At 41.0% G+C, this 20,225-nt stretch overlaps 1 protein-coding gene across 1 annotated transcript in view; it reads left to right on the forward strand.

Annotated features, from left to right (window-relative positions):
- The first annotated feature begins 17,057 nt into the window (after positions 1 to 17,057).
- The window catches only part of LOC111980679 (ankycorbin-like), an 81,111-nt gene continuing 77,943 nt past the window's right edge, over positions 17,058 to 20,225 (forward strand). The window contains 2 exon segments of the mRNA XM_070449514.1: positions 17,058 to 17,278; positions 17,831 to 17,910. Of these exon segments, the coding sequence (XP_070305615.1) occupies positions 17,875 to 17,910 (36 nt within the window). The 5' untranslated portion in view covers positions 17,058 to 17,278; positions 17,831 to 17,874.

The raw sequence follows: 20,225 nt of genomic DNA on the forward strand, positions 1-20,225 counted from the left end.
AAAAGTATCTGTAATCTGATTACAATATTTGTTGCTGGTAATGTAACGGATTACAGTTACTTTTTTTTGTAATCTGTTACTCCCCATCCCTGAGTGTACGTTATATACAAACATTTACAAAAATGCCTCAGGTGAAAGATTATAAAGTTCAGTTACACTTAAATTGAGTTCTGTCCTAATGCCAACCCAAGGTTATCATGAATATGATTTAGAACTTTACACTATGTATTACATTTATGACAATTTGATCCTAGTCTCTGTTATATCACCTCATGTTCCTCTATGCTGCACTCTCTTTAACACTTAAATTCTCAGGTGACATCGTACCTTCATCTTTAAATCAAATCAATGTTTATTGGTTGTGTTCATAGTTTAGCAGATGTTATAGCAGGTGCAGCGAAGTGCTTGTGTTACTAGCGCCTAATGCAGTAAAAATGTCAAACAAGTTTGTTTTTTATCCTTCAGACTGCATTATTTATTCAAGAGTATGTCATGACAGCGTGAGAATAATCAGTGAATTCTGCTACAGCGCTGAACACAGGGACATCTAAGAGCATGTTGTGGAGAGACACCCAGCTGATATGTAATATTGAAGATTTGCCAGTGTGCTTTTGCTCTACTCGCTATGCAAAATCAACCACAAGTCAATGGGTCTAGATATGAGCCCTGGGAAGATGACAGTTGGACACCACCATGTTTTGAAAATACTTTCAGTGAGAGACTTGGAAGATGAGAAAAAGCAATATAACTTTTTCAGTTGAATAGAGTGCTTTCTCTGCTGTTTTTATTCAGGTGAGTACAGAAAACTACATTAATAATTTACACGATATGAATTACCTAGAGGCAAAATACAGTGTGTGAGGTTTGATTTACTATTTCACATCTAAACTATAATATTTCCATGGCAAAATTATACCCTAGAGGTAGTTAGCTTGATCTTTTCCTATAATTTTTTTTATTTTTGTTCACTTTTCCCAATTTGTAATATTTCGTTAGCAATTAAGTAACGCATTTGGCAGTAGTGAAGACAAAGCCTAAATGAATTTCAGGTGATACAACACAGGTTACAATAATTGCTTTTTTATTATTATTATTGTTCACCACACACACACACACACACACACACACACACACACACACACACACACACACCACATCACCACAACACACACACACACACACACACACACAGCAATCCCAGTAGAAGGGTTTGAAGGACATTGTGTAGGTGTCTTACTTGAAAGCCTGCTTGTTATCATTTACCATCGCCTCCTCTTGAGAATGTGGCCTCTAAAAATTGTTCACATCCAGCAATATTATTTTCTGACACTGTCACCTGGCGACCTATGTCATATACTCTTGAGGCATTGCAACTTAAAATATGTCACCTTGCTTCAATTGTTCCAGCTTGCTTTGAAAACAGCAGCTTGCTTTGAAAACAGATATTCAGCTGAAACATCTTCAGCTGCCAATTTGTATTCTGCTTAGTAGTTTTTATACTGGACCAATTAAAATAATTGGTATTCTCAACAACAAAAAAAGAAAAAGAATACCCCCACCCCCCGAGGACTCTTGATCGACAGCCTGGTCAATTCATTCAGACTATTCTTTTTTTTTTACCTCGAGGCTAACGGATGGCCATGGTAATAGGGTCAGTCAGAGAAGGAGCTGTGTCCCATGGGCATTCAAATGTGTCTCTTATCTTCTTCTTCCAAACTTTGGATTGTTATCCTTCCTGTTCTCTCCTTAAGAAAAATTGCATATACTTCCCCCCACACTATTTTTAAATGCTTTATTTAACCTGGCAAGTCAGTTAAGAACAAATTCTTATTTACAATGACTAGCCTAGGAGCAGTGGGTTAACTGCCTTTTTCGGTGGCAGCACAACTGATGTGAACTTTTCAGGTCAGGGATTCAATCTAGCAACCTTTCACTTACTGGCCAAATGCTCTAACCACTAGGCTACCTGCCTATTGGTGTATTGCTATCAGTTTCTTATGAGGTATAATGCCAGCTAGCCTCCCCGTGAGATTTTAGTTGTACTGTTATTGTCATCAGATAAAACAGTGAGAGAAAGATACTGTGAATGTTTTGTACACTCTTAGTTTCTATGTGTCTGTCATCTTCAACTCAGAAGTTGGGAAGAGGGTTGATGACCACAAGTTACTCATACATACCACATAGTCCCTATACCTTGTTTGAACAGTTAACCTCACACTCTATACTGGTGGCAGGAAGCCTCGAGGTTAGATCGTTGGGCCAGTAACTGAAAGGTCGCTGGTTGAAATACTGGAGCTGACAATTTGAAAAATGTGTTGCTGTGCCCTTGAGCAAGGCACTTAACCCTAATTGATCCAGGGGTGCTGTACAATGGAGCCCCTGGGAGTTGAAATATGCAAAGAAAATGTTTCCATTACACACTTGTGTGTAACAGGACAAATATAAGCACCCCTCAGTTATTATTATCTTTGTCATATGGCAGTTTTCTTGGTCCCAGGTCATCTGACATGTTTTTGTGTCTAACAGCAACTAACATTTGGCCCCTTCAATCGTTCATAAGCAGTTGCAACAGTTATAGAAGTTGCAATTGACATTCTTCATCTTTTATAAAGGTTGTCTGCAGTACATTTCCTCTAGTGATGTTTCTTCGCCAACCATTGTTCATACACCCGAAGCATCTGTAGTTAAAGTAGAACAAAGACATACTGAACTGTAGTTGCTTAGTCTTTTCCTCGTCAATGAAGTGTGTGTGTGTGTGTGTTATTTGACCATGCTGGTAATTTATGAACATCTTGGCCATGTTCTGTTATAATCTCCACCCGGCACAGCCAGAAGAGGACTGGCCACCCCTCATAGCCTGGTTCCTCTCTAGGTTTCTTCCTAGGTTTTGCCCTTTCTAGGGAGTTTTTCCTAGCCACCGTGCTTCTACACCTGCATTGCTTGCTGTTTGGGGTTTTAGGCTGGGTTTCTGTACAGAACTTTGAGATATCAGAAGGGCTATATAAATACATTTGATTTGATTTGTATGTGTGTGCCCGTGACTACATAGGACAGAAATTATATTTCTTATTGCACAAAAACAAAACAGTCCATATCTGTGTCTACAACTGGAAACATTTTCAAGGACAGTTGAGTTGACAATGTCTTAGATGTCAACTTTGAGTGACCAAGGAACCGGATTGGATGGTGTGCTGTACATCTCTGACACAGCATAAAGAACAATCTGGCCATTAATTGTCTGTTTGCTTGTCTATGATAGAACTAATGGGGAAACAAAAATACAAGTGTCTTGAAGTTTAAAAGACAGAAAGTACAGAAAGTATAAAGATGAATATGTGTATAATCTGCAGGTATGAGGTAGGCCTAAAACAGCGACAAAGTTAATTAACAATGGATTAAGCAAGACACTTTTATCTCAGGCAGTGCAGCTGATAAGAGATTTGTATACTTCTTCGGGCTACTCTTCTTCAAAGAATTCTGAAATATGATGAAAGGTGATCTACTGGTGTACAAGACCCCTGTCTCTGAACTGATAGAAAGGTAACAACTCAGCCCTAGGTCTAAACTTAAGTTTGATTGTCAAAAACTTTTAAAAGTGCCACATTTTACAATGTAAGAGTTGTGTCTTTAAATGTTAATATCTTGACACAGCGCTAACATTTCAAGAATGACAATGGATTAAGCAAGACAATATATTTAACATGACACATTAGAGATTTAGAAAAACCTCTGAGACAAATTCAAATCTTCAAACTCATACTGTCACGATCGTCTAAGGTGCAAACAGCAAACTGGTGAGAGTACCACCCCCCCCCCCCCCCCCCCCCCAAAACCTGAACCTATAGGGGAGGGTCTGGGTGGGCATTTCTCTGGTGCCGGACGTAGACTCCACTCCACCTCCGGCTTGGCCCACTTAGGTGGCGCCTCTAGACTGGGACTGGGGACAATCTTTTCCAGCCAGGATCTCCTTCCACGTGTAGGATCCTTTGCCGTCCAGGATGTCCTCCCATGTCCAACTCTCCAAAAACCGCTGCTCCCTCTTACCACGCTGCTTGGTCCATTTTTGGTGGGTAGTTCTGTCACGATCGTCTAAGGTGGAAACAGTAGACCAAGGTGCAGTGTGGTGAGCGTACATACTTCTTTATTATAAGATGTCGCCAACAAAACAATAAACATCAAAACAAAAACGTGACGCCAACGTAGGGCTCACAGGCAACTATACATGGACAACTACCCACCAATACAGGTGGGAAAAAGGCTACCTAAGTGTGGTTCTCAATCAGAGACAACGATAGACAGCTGCCTCTGATTGAGAACCACACCCGGCCAAACACCAAGAAATACAAATCATAGAAAAAGGAACTTAGAATGCCCACCCAAATCACACCCTGACCAAACCAAAATAGAGACATAAAAAGCTCTCTACGGTGACACATACTGCATTTTCTTGAAAATAGTACATTACTGTCTGTTATAAAAATTTTAATAAACATTGTGAGTGAACAGTGTTGACAGGAAATATCTATGCTCTGCTGTGTCTGACTGAGAAGCAAGCACTGGGTTGAGTCCACTAGCTTCCATAGCCAAAAAGTCAGATTGCACAGCCAAAAAGTCAACATGTGCTTTTTGGTCTTAATTTAAGTTTAGGGTTAGGCCTAAGGTTAGCAGTGTGGTTAAGGTTAGGGTTAAGGTTAGAGTTAGGTTTAAAATAATATTTTAAGAGCATAAATTGTGGAAATGGGTGGGGTTTATTCCTTTGTGACTCGAGGAGAAAGCCCTTTTCTCAAAATGCTTTTAACACCTCTTAGATGTAAAGTTCCCTGTTTCGGCGACCTGCGTGATTCTGGTACCAGTTCAGACCGGCATTTCTGCTTATAAACCAATAAACTGATAAGCTTATAAACTGTGGAAACCTTAGATCGAAATGGCTTGCATTGAGCGAAAGCCCTCGTTCACATTTTTTGCACCTGTCTGATGTAGGATGTGAAATCTGAAACCACTTGATGCTGGGATGTCCCTCCTACCAATTAATTTTCTCTTACGACTGTACATCAACTCCTGACTGAACCAACTCAACCCTCCCCTAACTCTGACGACGCTGAGTCAATTGCGGGTTGTCAGGGAAATTGTAAGGAGTAAAACGTACATAATTTTCTTTAGGAATGTAGTGGAGTAAAACTAAAAGTTGTCAAAAAATATAATAGTAAAGTTAAGTACGGATACCCCAAAAAACGACTTAAGTATATTTACTTAAGTACTTTACAGCACTGCGTAGATTACATTTTAGATTACATGTTGTTACATTTATTAAAATAACAGTGTTAAACCTTAAGTAACAGCCTTAGACAAGTGTTGTTTCAGAAGATCCACCTTAAATCAAACTTTTATCAACTTATCATTTACACTATTTCAATTTGAGTCTGGACTGAATGAGACAGTGCATTGGGAAAGTATTCACACCCCTTGACTTTCCTCACATTTTGTTACGTTACAGCCTTATTCTAAAATGAATTAAATGGTTTTCTACACACAATACCCCATAATGACAAAGCAAAAACTGGGTTTTAGAATTTTTCACGAATTTATGAAAAATAAAAACTGAAATATCACATTTACATAAGTATTCAGACCTTTTACTCTGTACTTTGTTGAAGCACCTATGGCAGCAATTACAGCCTCGAGTCTTCTGGGGTAGGAAGATACAAAATTGGCACACCAGTATTTGAGGATTTTCTCCCATTCTTCTTGCAGATCCTCTCAAGCTCTGTCAAGTTGGATGGGGAGCATCACTGTACAGCTATTTTCAGGTATCTCCAGAGATGTTTAGATCGGGTTCAAGTCCGGGGTCTGGCTGGGCCACTCAAGGACATTCAGAGACTTGTCCCGAAGCCACTCCTGCGTTGTCTTGGCTGTGTGCTTATGGTCGTTGTCGGGTTGGAAGGTGAACCTTCACCCCAGTCTGGGGTCCTGAGCGCTCTGGAGCAGGTTTTCAGCAAGCATCTCTCTATACTTTACTCCGCTCATCTTTCCCTCAATCCTGACGAGTCTTCCGGCCCCTGCCACTGAAAAAAATCCCCACAGCATGATGCTGCCACCACCATGCTTCACCGTAGGGATGGTGCCAGGTTTCCTCCAGATGTGACGCTGGGCATTCAGGCCAAAGAGTTCAATCTTGGTTTCATCAGACCAGAGAATCTTGTTTCTCATGGTCTGAGAGTCTTTAGGTGACTTTTGGCAAACTCCAAGCTTTTACGTGCCTTTTATTGAGGAGTGACTTCCATCTGGCCACTCTACCATAAAGCTGCAGAGATGGTTGTACTTCTGGAAGATTCTCCCATCTCCACAGAGGAACTCTGTCAGAGTGATCATTGGGTTCTTGGTCACCTCCCTGACCAAGGCCCTTCTCCACAGATTGCTTAGTTTGGCCAGGCGGCCACCTCTAGGAAGAGTTTAGGTGGTTCCAAACTTCTTCCACTAAGAATGATGGAGGCCACTGTGTTCTTGGGGACCTTCAATGCTGCAGAAATGTTTTGCTACCCTTCTACAGATCTGTAATGCAACACAATCCTGTCTAGGATCTCTACGGACAATTCCTTCAACCTCATGGCTTGGTTTTTGTTCTGACATGCACTGTCATCTGTGGGACCTTATATAGACTGGTGTGTGTCTTTCCAAATCATGTCCAATCAATTGGATTTACCACAGTTGGACTCCAAACAAGTTGTAGAAACATCTCAAGGATGATCAATGGAAACAGGATGCACCTGAGCTCAATTTCGAGTCTCATAGCAAAGGGTCTGAATACTTATGTAAATAAGGTGTTTCTGTTTTTATTTGAAATAATTTGGAAAAAATTCTACAAACCTGTTTTCTCTTTTCACTATGGGGTAGTGTGTGTAGTTTTTTTTAGAATAAGGCTGTAACGTAACACAATGTGGAAAAAGTCAAGGGGTCTGAATACTTTCCGAATGCATTGCATACACTGCACTCTGTAATTTTTGGGACAGTGAAGAATGTTTTCTTCTTTAGGCTCTATACTCCAAAAGTTTGGATTTTAAATCAAACAATGACTCTGAGGTTAAAGTGTAGACTGTCAGCTTTAATTTGTGGGTATTTTCATCCATATCCGGTGAACCGTTTAGAAATTACAACACTTTTTGTACATCGTCCCCCCATTTTAGGGGATCAAAAGTATTGGGACAAATTCACTTATGTGTATTAAAGTACTCATAACTTTAGAATTTGTTTCCCGTATTCCTAGCACTCAATGATTAAATCAAGCTTGTGACTCTACAAACTTGTTGGATGCCTTTGCTGTTTGTTTTGGTTGTGTTTCAGATGATTTGGTTCGCAATAGAAACTAAGTAAGGGATAATCAAAGAGGGGCTATGTGTTTGTTCCTTGGAAAATAATGAAAAACGTGGAAGGTGTGTAACTGACCTTCCACGGAGTTGCATTATTTTCCAGAGAACGCATAGAGCCCCGAGTTGATTATCCCTTTTATACCATGGCTATAATTTAACACATTTGCCACTAGAAATGTGTTCAGTTGCTGGTAGAAATGTGTTCAACATCCACTGAAGTAGCTAGCAAGTTTACTAGATAGCTACAGTAGTTGCCGTGGTAACCATAGACTTGCTAGTTTGGCTTACCAAACCGTCAGTCCTAGCTTGCTATTATGAAAATCAAATTCAACAATACCAATACTGTTTTCAATTTGACTTTTGATTTTAAAAGCAGCTCAAACAAAACATGTAAAAATGAACTATAGCCATTGAATTCTACCATGCAAATACACTGTGCGTTATAGGGAAATAATACATGTTCTAGAATGGCAATCAGAAAGGAGTATTCAACAATGCCATGGTATAATTAGGGCAATAATTCCCGAGGAGGTGTGGCATATGGCTAAGGGGTGGTCTTATGAACGATGCAACGTGGAGTGCCTGGACACAGCTCTTAGCCGTGGTATATTGGCCATATATCACAAACCCCCGAGGTGCCTTATTGCTATTATAAACTGGTTAGTAACGTAATTAGAGCAGTAAAAATACATGTTTTGTCATACCCATGGTATACAGTCTCATATACCACGGCTGTGAGCCAATCAACACTCAGGGCTCGAACCACCCAGTTTATAAATAAGCAATAAGGCCAGAGAAGGTGTGGTATATGGCCAATATGCCAAGGCTAAGGGCTGTTCTTAGGCACGATGCAACCTTGAACCATCCAGTTTATAATGGTAAATAATGTATTGTGTCATTTTTGGTTTAACTTTTATTGTAAATTTTAAAAAGACTATGTTTCTAAACACTTCTACATTAATGTGGATGCTACCGTGATTACGGATAGTCCTGAATTAATCGTGAATAATTAAGACTGAGAAAGTTACAGATGCACAAATATCATACTTTCAAGACACGCTAACCTTTCACCATTGCAATAGCAGGGGAAGTTAGCATTTTGGGGGGGGGTGTATGATATTTGTGCGTCTAACTTTTTCACTCATCATTATTCACAATTCATTCAAGACTATCCGTAATCATGGTAGCATTCACATTAATGTAGAAGTGTTTAGAAACATTTAAAAGTGACCACGTGGACAGGTCTGGTAGTCAGCGTCTTGACAAGTTGTTATCTATGTATTTGTGCGTCTGTATCTTTCTCACTCATCATTTTTCACAATTCATTCAGGACTTTCCCTAGTCATGGCAGCATCCACATTCATGTAGAAGTGTTTAGAAACATATTCTATTCTTATTTACAATAAAAGTGGCTCCAAAATGACACAATACATTATTTATCCATTAATTTCTAAAGAGCACAAAATAATCTGAAAGAAACCCAACCAAAACAAACAGCGAATGCATCCAACAAGTTTGTAGAGTCACAAGCTTGATTTATGGGAATATAGGAATATGGGACCAAATACTAAACTTTTGAATACTTGAAAAAACATATAAGTGAATTTGCCACAATACTTTTTGTCCCCTAAAATGGGGGGACTATGTACAGAAAGTTCTGTAATTTCTAAACAGTTCACACAATATGCATGAAAATACTCTCAAAGTAAAGCTGACACTCTGCAGTTTAACCTTGTAGTCATTGTATAATACAAAATGCTGGAGTACAGAGCTAAAATAATAAAATAAAATAATAAAAAATGCTTCACTGTCCCAGTAATTACGGAGGGCACTGTAAATACTTTAGGTGCTAAAACACATGACACATTTCTCCAGCTCAAGTTCACACATTTTTCAAGCGGTGTAACAGTTGGAAAGAGACCAGAAACACAGTCTTGAGAAAACATCTTTCAAGTCAAAGGTGTCAAAACCAAGGCATTGTCTGCAGGTGGTGTGAACAGCATATTGGCTATGTGTTTTGTATTTTCCAAACTTGAAAATCAAAACCACAAGAGAAAAAAAATAACCACAGCAAAAGCAGAGCCCTATCTCATCTCAGCCCCCTCACCCCTCCTGCTGAACACTCATACAAGGTGCCTTCTTCTATGGACTCAGTGGGCTGCTCTACCAGGCCACAGGATGGAGAGATTCAGCAGAATCATACATTTTGGGGAACACTAGTGCAAACCACCCTCTTGATTGCCTCTGTTTGGAAATTAGCAAGTAGTTACCTTTATGTCCATCTTTCAATATGTCCGTGGCTGTCACGTTGTGTTACTCTAAAGCACTGTGCTGTACTGTATCTACTGTGACACATTGTGATGATGATGATGTCTTCTCTCAGCTTGCTCTGAGGTTACCATCGTGGGAGGACATGACGTCAAGCCTCACTCCAAGCCATGGATGGTGTCCCTTCAGGTCTATAATGAGGTCTATAAAGATGGTGTCCCTTCAGGTCGATATAGTCACGTTTGTGGAGGGACTCTGATCCAAGACCAGCGGGTCCTAACAGCAGCTCAAATCAAATCAAATCCAATTGTGTTGGTCACATACACATATTTAGCAGATGTTATTGCGGGTGTAGCGAAATGCTTGTGTTCCTAGCTCCAACAGTGTAGTAGTATCTAACAATTCACAACAATACACACAAATATAAAAGTAAAATAATGGAATGAAGTAATGTATAAGTATGAGGACGAGCAATGTCGGAGTGGCATTGACAAAAATACAGTAGAATAGAATACAGTATATACATATGAAATGAGTAAAGCAGTATGTAAACATTATTGAAGTGACTAGTGTTCCATTATTAAAGTGACCAGTGATTCCATGTCTATGTATGTAGGGCAGCAGCCTCTAAGGTGCAGGGTTGAATAAATGGGTGGTAGCCGGCTAGTGATGGCTATATAACAGTCTGATGGCCTTGAGATATAAGCTGTTTTTCAGTCTCTCGGTCCCAGCTTTGATGCACCTGTACTGACCTCGCCTTCTGGATGGTAGCGGGGTGAACAGGCCGTGGCTCGGATGGTAATGTCCTTGATGATATTTTTGGCTTTCCTGTGACATCGGGTGCTGTAGGTGTCCTGGAGGGCAGGCAGTGTGCCCCCAGTGATGCATTGTGCAGACTGCACCACCCTCTGGAGAGCCCTGCAGTTGCTGGCGGTGCAGTTGCCGTACCAGGCGGTGATACTGTAAGGGGTAGGTTAATTGACTGATAGCCTGTATTAACACCATGGTAATACAGTATCTTATTTACAGAGTTCAGGCAAGGACACCATACATACACCGTACTGTAAAAATAAGAGTTTTTTTGCTTTCATTTATATTGTGTGTGATTATAGTATTTAGAAATGGCCAGTTCAGAGGAAAGTATACTGCATAATGTGAACAAGAAATACTATGTCTTGAATTGCAGTTTCTTTGGGGAGTCTAAGAAATCAGTGACAGCCCTCCTTGGAGCTTACTCTCTGACGAGCAGCAAACACACACAGTGGGTGGACATAGAGGAGTACTATATGCCGGGCACCTACAGTGACAAAACATAGGCAGAAAACATCATGTTGATCAAGTTGAATTAATCACAGCAACTTCAGACACATTAGGGCCTCATTAGTAGAACATGCAGCATCAATAATTCTGTTCAGGTTGATGTCTGGATGTATTTGTTTATTGAAGATGCCATGAGGACGCTTGCATCATGTAGCGCAAGATACACCAATATCCATTTCAGACATAGGATGTGGTATAGTATATTACCTTTAAAAGAAAAACTCTGGATGTCATCATCACAAGATAATTACCTGATGCTAAACAGTAGGGGGGTATTTTTGTTCTTAAAGCTGAAGACGTAAGTCAAGACAAACGGCAAGACAGTGAAAGTGAAAGAGTTTTCAAAGTCTGGCACAACAGAGTCAAGACAACAAAGGCAGACGCTTGCCAAGTATGGTGTGTGGGGGAACTGATAGATCTAACTCTATTGATTACCACTTTGTTGCAGAATACTGTGTGGGCATTTTTCCATGGTGAATTACCTTTTGAACCAGTCAGATGCCATGAGGTCTAGCTACTTTGCATGAAAGGTCAAATGTGTAACTACAGTGGTGCCAACTTTTTCCTGACAGTTTTATTTTTCTTTCTAGAGGATGCATGGTTCAATGAAAAATAGAGAGGGGCTTTTCAGTGGGCTTTTCAATGCATTCTCAAGCTGACTTGAAACTTAGGCAGGCTCCATTAGGTAAGCTACATGGATGAGGTGAGGTAAACATTAAGCATTGGGCTCGGCAGTACATGCTAGTCGCTGCCTTTGTTCACACAGATTTTGGATGCCTACAGCACATATTGACATTATGCAAAGATGTGAAGATTCACAGGGCAAGAATGAACTGCAAAGACCACAGCACAGCGAAGACCACAGCAAGGACAAGCACAATAATAACTTTTAACTTTTGTTTTGTTTGCAAAATATATTTCATTATGCAGTAAAACAGATCCTGTCACTTAATAATTTACAAAATCCATAAAACAAGAAAAGCAGCTAGTTTGAAGGATTTATTTTCTCCAACAATAGCACTATTCTCAGTCTACCATTATTTCTAAAACGAATATAGTGGTATTCTTGAATTTCCAAATATTACAACACCAACATCAGACTAAGGATGGATGAAAAGGACTAAAATATTAATGAGAAGAGAGACTCATGGGAGCAGAATTCTCGTTGCTGGAGGACTGCAGCAGGACTTTCAGTACAAATCTTATTCCCAAAACACCTGTGGAAATTGGTGGAAAATATCAAAATAAACATACAAAATGTTGAAATATGACTGCTGTGCTGTCATGAGATACTTTTTTGTGGATGTGTCATGTCAAAGTAATGCTCGCCGAAAAGGCTTCAATCAATGTAAGAGCTGACAGTTTATTAAATCCAAAAGTAGAAGCCTAAAGGTACGTTCAGGCACTATGACAGAAAAGGCTATACGGACACTCCTGACCTGCAAACCAACATTTTATTACCGAATTGGTTCAAATTAAATTAAAGTTAGGATTAGGGTTAGGTTTAGGTTTAGGGTTAAGGTTAGGTTTAGGGGTTTGGTTAAGGCTATGGTTAAGGTAAGGGTCCGTTTTAGATGTTGTTTAGTCGTTTTACAAGTCAGGAGTTTCTTTTTAGTCTCCCCACTATGACCGAGCCAAGCAATCTCATCTCTAGGCCAAGAGAGGCCAGAGAGTGGCCATCTAATAGCCAGATAGACAGGCATCAAGGCATTCAGTTGCTGTTAGATGGGACGTTAACATGGGCAAAACGGGTGACCGAAGTGACTTTGAGCGTGATATGATCGTCAGTGCCAGGCGCGCCGGTTTCAGTATCTCAGAAATGGACGGCCTCCTGGGCTTTTCACACACAAGGGTGTCTAGGGTTTACCGATAATAGTGCGACAAACAAAAAAACATCCAGTCAGAGGCTGTCCTGTGGGCAAAAACAGCTCGAGAAGTCAAACGAGAATGGCAAGTATCGTGCAAGCTAACAGGTGAGCCACAAACAGGCAAATAACAGCGCAGGTCAACAGTGGTGTGCAGACTGGCATCTCGGAACATACAACTCGTTGGTCTTTGTCATGGGTGGGCTATTGCAGCAGACGACCACACCGGGTTCCAGTCCTATCAGCTTAAAACAAGAAGCTGCTCCAGTGGGCACGCGATCACCAACACTGGACAATTGAGGAGTGGAAAAACAATGCCTGGTCCGACAAATCCCAGTTCCTGTTGCGTCAGGATTTGGCATAAGCAGCATGAGTCCATGGCCCCAATCTGCCTGGTGTCAACGGTACAGGCTGGTGGCGGTGGTGTAATGATGTGGGGCATTTTTTCCTGGCACACATTAGGTCCCTTGATACCAATTGAGCAACATTTGAACGCCACAGCGTATCTGTAGCTGTTCCGGAGGCAATGGGGGGTCTGACACGGTATTAGATGAGTGTTCCTAATAAACTGTCCACTGAGTGTATATATCTCTAGAGACAGAGCATCTTGCACTTTACAGCCCACATGCCCCTACACGATCTCAGAACCATGGTGGGGATGAATGAGTAGAGAGGAAATTACAGAGAATTACCACCATCTACTGGACAGATTTATAGAAAGCACTTCCCATAGTGTAACAGCACCAACAGTGTAATCCCTGCAGAGCGTGCAGCATTGATGCAATCTCACTCCGGGTATTATGCAGTCCTGACTACAAAGCCCACATAGAAGGAGGGTTTTGGTGCAGTAATTGCCAACCTCTGTTAACAGTCAAACAGAATGGAAAAAAAGGTGTAGACCGATACTATTCAATCCCTTTTTGCTCATGCCCCTCGTCAATTGCTAAAGTCTTGCCATAAAACTCTCAGTGGATGATATTTCACTGCTATTACATCATGAATGAGACTGGAGCAATGATGCTCCTTTAATCTCCAGGGTAGAGTTAGCTCAATATCCAACATGCTGAGGCAAAGTTGAGGTCAGACTGGGAGAGGCTGTTCTTCAGTACTGGTCGTTGTGTTGAGACCTATAGGGTGTGCATGTTTTTGTTCCAGCCCAGTATTGTAGGCAGGGCCGGCCCTAGCCTTTTCGGGCCCTGAGCGAGATCTACCTTGCGTGCAAAACATTTTAGTGTCCCTCCTGTTGATGACAGAGAGAAGAAAAAAAAATGTTTTAAAGAAAATGTCCTTCAATTTTACAATTGTACACCTTTTGCCATGGGACGTAGAGAAAGTGTTGCAGTTTTAAAGCAAGCTTTCTGCAGTTCTACACAATTTGCCATTGGGCAGAGAGATCATTTTGCAGTTTTAGAACAAATTTCATGCAATTCTACTCATTTTGCCATGGGGGAGAGAGAAAAAATGTGCAATTTTACAGCTAATTTCTTGCAATTCTACACATTTTGCCAGGACTAATGCCATATTGAAGATATCTGAGTGAGAGTGACAAAAATCAATCGGAGCCAACTGGAAGTCCCCTGTGCACGTGACTTCCGTGCCCAGTTGGTATTCGTTCATGATTACTACAAGTTTAGATAGCTGGTTAGACTAATTTACCAATCTAAAATTGTTAGCTGACATACTGTAGCTTATTGAGTGACTGTCAGTGACTGACATAACAAGAGAAAAACTGCTGATGAACAACCAAATTCCAACCTTGCACTAGTCTACTGTTCTAACTATCAACAGTAAGTTGAGCGCTAACTGAGTTCCTATATACACTGCTCAAAAAAATAAAGGGAACACTTAAACAACACAATGCAACTCCAAGTCAATCACACTTCTGTGAAATCAAACTGTCCACTTAGGAAGCAACACTGATTGACAATAAATTTCACATGCTGTTGTGCAAATGGAATAGACAAAAGGTGGAAAATTTAGGCAAGTTAGCAAGACACCCCAATATAAGAGATGGTTCTTGCAGGTGGTGACCACAGACCACTTTTCAGTTCCTATGCTTCCTGGCTGAGTTTTTGGTCACTTTTGAATGCTGGCGATGCTTCACTCTAGTGGTAGCATGAGACGGAGTCTACAACCCACACAAGTGGCTCAGGTAGTGCAGCTCATCCAGGATGGCACATCAATGCGAGCTGTGGCAAGAAGGTTTGCTGTGTCTGTCAGCGTAGTGTCCAGAGCATGGAGGCGCTACCGGAGACAGGCCAGTACACAGGAGACGTAGAGGAGGCCGTAGGAGGCAACAACCAGCAGCAGGACCACTACCTCCGCCTTTGTGCAAGGAGGAGCACTGCCAGAGGCCCTGCAAAATGACCTCCAGCAGGCCACAATGTGCATGTGTCTGCTCAAACGGTCAGAAACAGACTCCATGAGGGTGGTATGAGGCCCGACGTCACAGGTGGGGGTTGTGCTTACAGCCCAACACCGTGCAGGACGGTTGGCATTTGCCAAGAGACACCAAGATTGGCAAATTCGCCACTGGCCCCTGTGCTCTTCACAGATGAAAGCAGGTTCACACTGAGCACAGAGCACATGTGACAGACGTGACAGAGTCTGGAGACGCCGTGGAGAACGTTCTGCTGCCTGCAACATCCTCCAGCATGACCGGTTTGGCGGTGGGTCAGTCATGGGTGTGGGGTGGCATTTCTTTTGGGGCCGCACAGCCCTCCATGTGCTCGCCAGAGGTAGCCTGACTGCCATTAGGTACGAGATGAGATCCTCAGACCCTTGTGGAGACCATATGCTGACACATGCACATTTGTGGCCTGCTGGGGCATTGTGTTTTCAGGGCTCTGGCAGTGCTCCTCCTTGCACAAAGGCGGAGGTAGCGGTCCTGCTGCTGGGTTGTTGCCCTTTACGCGCTCCTCCACGTCTCCTGATGTACTGGCCTGTCTCCTGGTAGCGCCTCCATGCTCTGGACACTACGCTGACAGAACACAGCAAACCTTCTTGCCACAGCTCGCATTGATGTGCCATCCTGGATGAGCTGCACTACCTGAGCCACTTGTGTGGGTTGTAGACTCCGTCTCATGCTACCACTAGAGTGAAAGCACCGCCAGCATTCAAAAGTGACCAAAACATTCAGCCGAACATAGGACTGAGAAGTGGTCTGTGGTCACCACCTGCAGAACCACTCCTTTATTGGGGGTGTCTTGCTAATTGCCTATAATTTCCACCTTTTGTCTATTCCATTTGCACAACAGCATGTGAAATTTATTGTCAATCAGTGTTGCTTCCTAAGTGGACAGTTTGATTTCACAGAAGTGTGATTGACTTGGAGTTACATTGTGTTGTTTAAGTGTTCCCTTTATTTTTTTGAGCAGTGTATATTTTATTAAATATATTTATTTTCAAATTGGTCTGGGGCCTCCTAGTGGCCAGGGGCTCTAATAAGCGACCGCTTAAATCGCTTATGTCTGGGGGCCTTGACTGCAGGACAAAAATCTAACCAGGCTGGTGAAAGCCTTTATGGCAATGTGGATTAGATGGACAGATGTAGGCTGCCACTGTCTGAGGCAGCTTTTGTTGTTTCATTAATCCAGCCAAATGTCTTTGTAACATGGCTTCATGCATGATTAAAATGCTGTATGTCTACCATGAAATAGCCTATATATCTGGTGAGGCTAGATTGCACTGATGTATGGTTTCTAAATGTTTGTATAGTATTGTAAACCATTGTGCTGAGCTGAGAGATCAAGAGCCTGATGATATCACAGATGGTCACATGGGATAGACAGAGCATTAAAGCAGACAGAAACCATCTCAGAAGTAAAACAATTAATGTTAACAGTGATAGAATAGATTTGCATTGAAGAAAATATGAAAAATAGACAGAAGGGCAGACCACTGTCTATTTCTAGCTCATACAGTAGTGTTGCTAATTTTGCGCATACCTATGGGGTGCAGCCTTTAGGAGAAATTGAATTCGCAGAAATGTAGTGTGCTTTTGCGTATATGCTATTGCTGTCTACCTATTAGAGAAGTGTGATCAGTCACGTTTGTGTTGTAAACAGTGTTTACCTGTTGTAATTGTTGTCAAATATTACAATAAACACAAGACTATAATTCAATTGCACATTTAGCCTACAAAATGTTTATTCATGATTGGGAATATGCAGAAATATTTGGTCACGGGGGAGGAATGACGTCACCATTTCAACTCGCGTAACACTCAGAGTGAGCTATCTTCCGAGCAAAGCGATAGGCACTTGAATAGTCCAACTTTTAATGTATTCAGCCTGAACCTAGCCAGCATAGCCTATCCAGGCGGGCTATTTGTTGACACTAGCTATTCCTTTTCTGTTTGTCGATTCTATTATAATATATTTATACCGACTGACAATTTAGTCAACTCTGTAACGTTAGGCTGTCGAACAGAATATTACTGTGAGTCCCAACTTTTAAAGGGTAAGTGTGCAGTGTGTTCATACATTATTTACAAAGTTGATGCTAGACTGAATTGTTAGCTTGCTAGCTGTTCCTATCTTTCGCTAACGAGCAAGCGTGGTTGAATGATACAAATGTATCGGAGTAAAAATAAAATATGTTGCCGTTGAACGTTGTGCACTAATTGTAGCAATTATATACATACATCTATTGCTACAGGCCAACGTTACTGTAACCACCTGAAAATAACTTCAAACCGTGCCATGGGACTCGAAATGGATACTTTGTATCAGCCTATACGTTCTGTCCCATAGTTTGTTTTTATTCATTAGTGCTGGGTAGGCTATTGCGCGGATGAGTGCAAGACACGTTTATATTGCAAATGGTTAATATTACACAGTTACACATGCATAATAACAAGGGCCAACTCTCAAATAAGTTACCATGAAATCAGAGAAAAGTGTTACATTTGTACATGTTGCCTCTCCCTGTTGCACTTTAGAGACTAACTTAATTTTCAGCAGTTAGACTTATTAAAAGTATAAGATGTGTAACTCGTTTTTTTTGTTTCAGAGGCTCACCTGGACAAGTGGGAAACTGTATGGACCAGGCCTAAGATGAAGAGCTTTAAAGCAAAGTTTAGGAAGAGCGATGTAAGAACATGCATTACTTTACAATGGGGTTTTGCGGTGGTGGGTGTATGTTCTTGCCTGACAGAATGTTTTCATTCATTCATCGATCCGTATGGCTCTGTGACTGTCATAGCAATGAAGCCCTCTGCCATAAAGTTATTTCAGTAACAGCCTCCATGGGTAGTTGCTCCATAGTTGTGACTGAATCATTTGGGAGTGACTTTTCCAGACTGTGTTTCCTAAAGATCCTACAGGGAGTGACTAACTTCCACTGAGTGTGACTCATCAGTAGTCACAGTTAAATAGTTGCCTACATAAATAAAGTTTAAATAAAAAATTAAAACAGAGACTATAATCAGACGGCATCAGTGCCAGAGAGGAAGTGTGGCTATGAAGGGGGTGATTTAAACACTTTAAATTGGGTACATCCGTCATCTTGGATGAGTACGTACCTAATCTGGAAGCTGGGGATAAACCAAAAGTCAGGCAACTAGAGTTTGTTTTCTTTGAACACATTACATTTCATAAATCAATGTACATTTCAGAACTGTTCCAATGTTATTGACAGATGGATTTTTGAGGCAGAATACCTTCACTGAAATATGTAGGAGTTGAAGATTCCTTCTGAGTCACTGGAATACTTAGAGTTTTCAAGATGCCCAAAGCAGTTTTGGGGTGTGATTGTCTATTGGAAAAGTACTCTGTGTTTAGTACTATTAATGTGCCTATATGACATACGGAAGATAAGACATACGTAGATTATAAACCTAGAAAACTTTATTAGCTTGTAATGATAAAAGTGAGAGACTATATGCAAATATTATTTCCACAAATAACAGGGTATTGTATCTGATGCTGTTGTTTTAAAACATAACCATTGCTTATGGCTGACTAATGTATTTTAACAGTGGGAGTTGCAACCCGTGGGTGTTTTTCACATTTAGGTTGCTTAGGAACAGTCCGTCTGTATCTCTGTAACCATCTACTTTGATAGTTCACACCCACATAACCACTTCTCACACTTGCTTTGCTATTAAAAAGAATCATTTTCTGTCCACAAGTTTGGCTACAGTTTACTGTTTCCACTGGTGGCCTTAGTGTTAGTAGATAGAAAATGACCTAAACTGTGATCCGATAGTCTACTCTCATTCTCCCCGGCAAAACATGTCATTGGCGGTTGTGGAAGAGTCTTGGACTGAATACATTAAAACGCACTTTCCAAAGTGTTCATTCATGAAAAAAACAGTTGAAGACCTGCCTTTTAATAATGGATTTATTATGTTTTGGTTGAATTCTGGTTTTGCATAGAATTCACCCCATCATATGAATTTACTAGTTTTGAGAAGTGGCTCATTAGAGGTTGTCAAGTTGAGCTATTGGCCCTTACATATTCTATGTGGCCTATAGATGGACAGCCTTAGTCAATACCATACCCAATGTGTCATTATGTCTATTGACTGAGAAAACCCTCCGCATATACTGTAGTAGTGGGATTACTGTGGATTACCTAGCTCCACAGACCACGTTCATTTTGCTTTCAGCAATACCACATAATGTGCTTTTTATAAAGAGCTCATCAAGAGCAATAGAAACAAAATATCCTGATTCTTTTAGGGCTATGTGTCAGCCTGACCTTGCAGTGGAATTCATTCCGGAGCCAGACATTCATTCTTTTCACAAACAAGGAGATCTGGAATGCCAGTATAAATTTTATGAAGACAGCCATTTGCCAAATAGCCCTTGTAATATAATAGTTATTTTATCCAAGGACTACCACAATGTTAGTGTCAAATCAATGCTAAAAGTCTTTCAGGATCCCTTTAATCTACAACGATCTACCTGCAATAGGGATTCAAGTTAATGAGCAACTCAGCTGAGAATTTTTAATTTAATTTACATTTATTTTTTATTTCACCTTTATTTAACCAGGTAGGCTAGTTGAGAACAAGTTCTCATTTACAACTGTGACCTGGCCAGGATAAAGCAAAGCAGTGCGACACAAAACAACACAGAGTTACACATGGAATAAACAAACATACTTGATCAAGAATGATCAGGAATTAAGTGGAGTTGTGTCTACAGTAATTAAAAAGTCTTGCTCAGCGCTTCCAGTTGTGTCTTTATAGTTCATACAGTACATCCTAGTCCCAGCTACCCTTCCCTCTGCACCTCCTCCCCGCCCCCCTGTTTCTCACGGCCCAAGTGCATCTTTTTATGTTTTGAAATAGGAGACAGACCAGACAGTAATCCTCTAAAGGCATGTCCTCACCTGACACATCCAGTCTGTTACAGGTTAGCCTATGTTGCTGCAACTTTATCTTACTGGTTAGGCTAGA

The sequence above is a fragment of the Salvelinus sp. IW2-2015 genome, linkage group LG20, assembly GCF_002910315.2.
Source record: "Salvelinus sp. IW2-2015 linkage group LG20, ASM291031v2, whole genome shotgun sequence".
NCBI lineage: Eukaryota > Metazoa > Chordata > Actinopteri > Salmoniformes > Salmonidae > Salvelinus > Salvelinus sp. IW2-2015.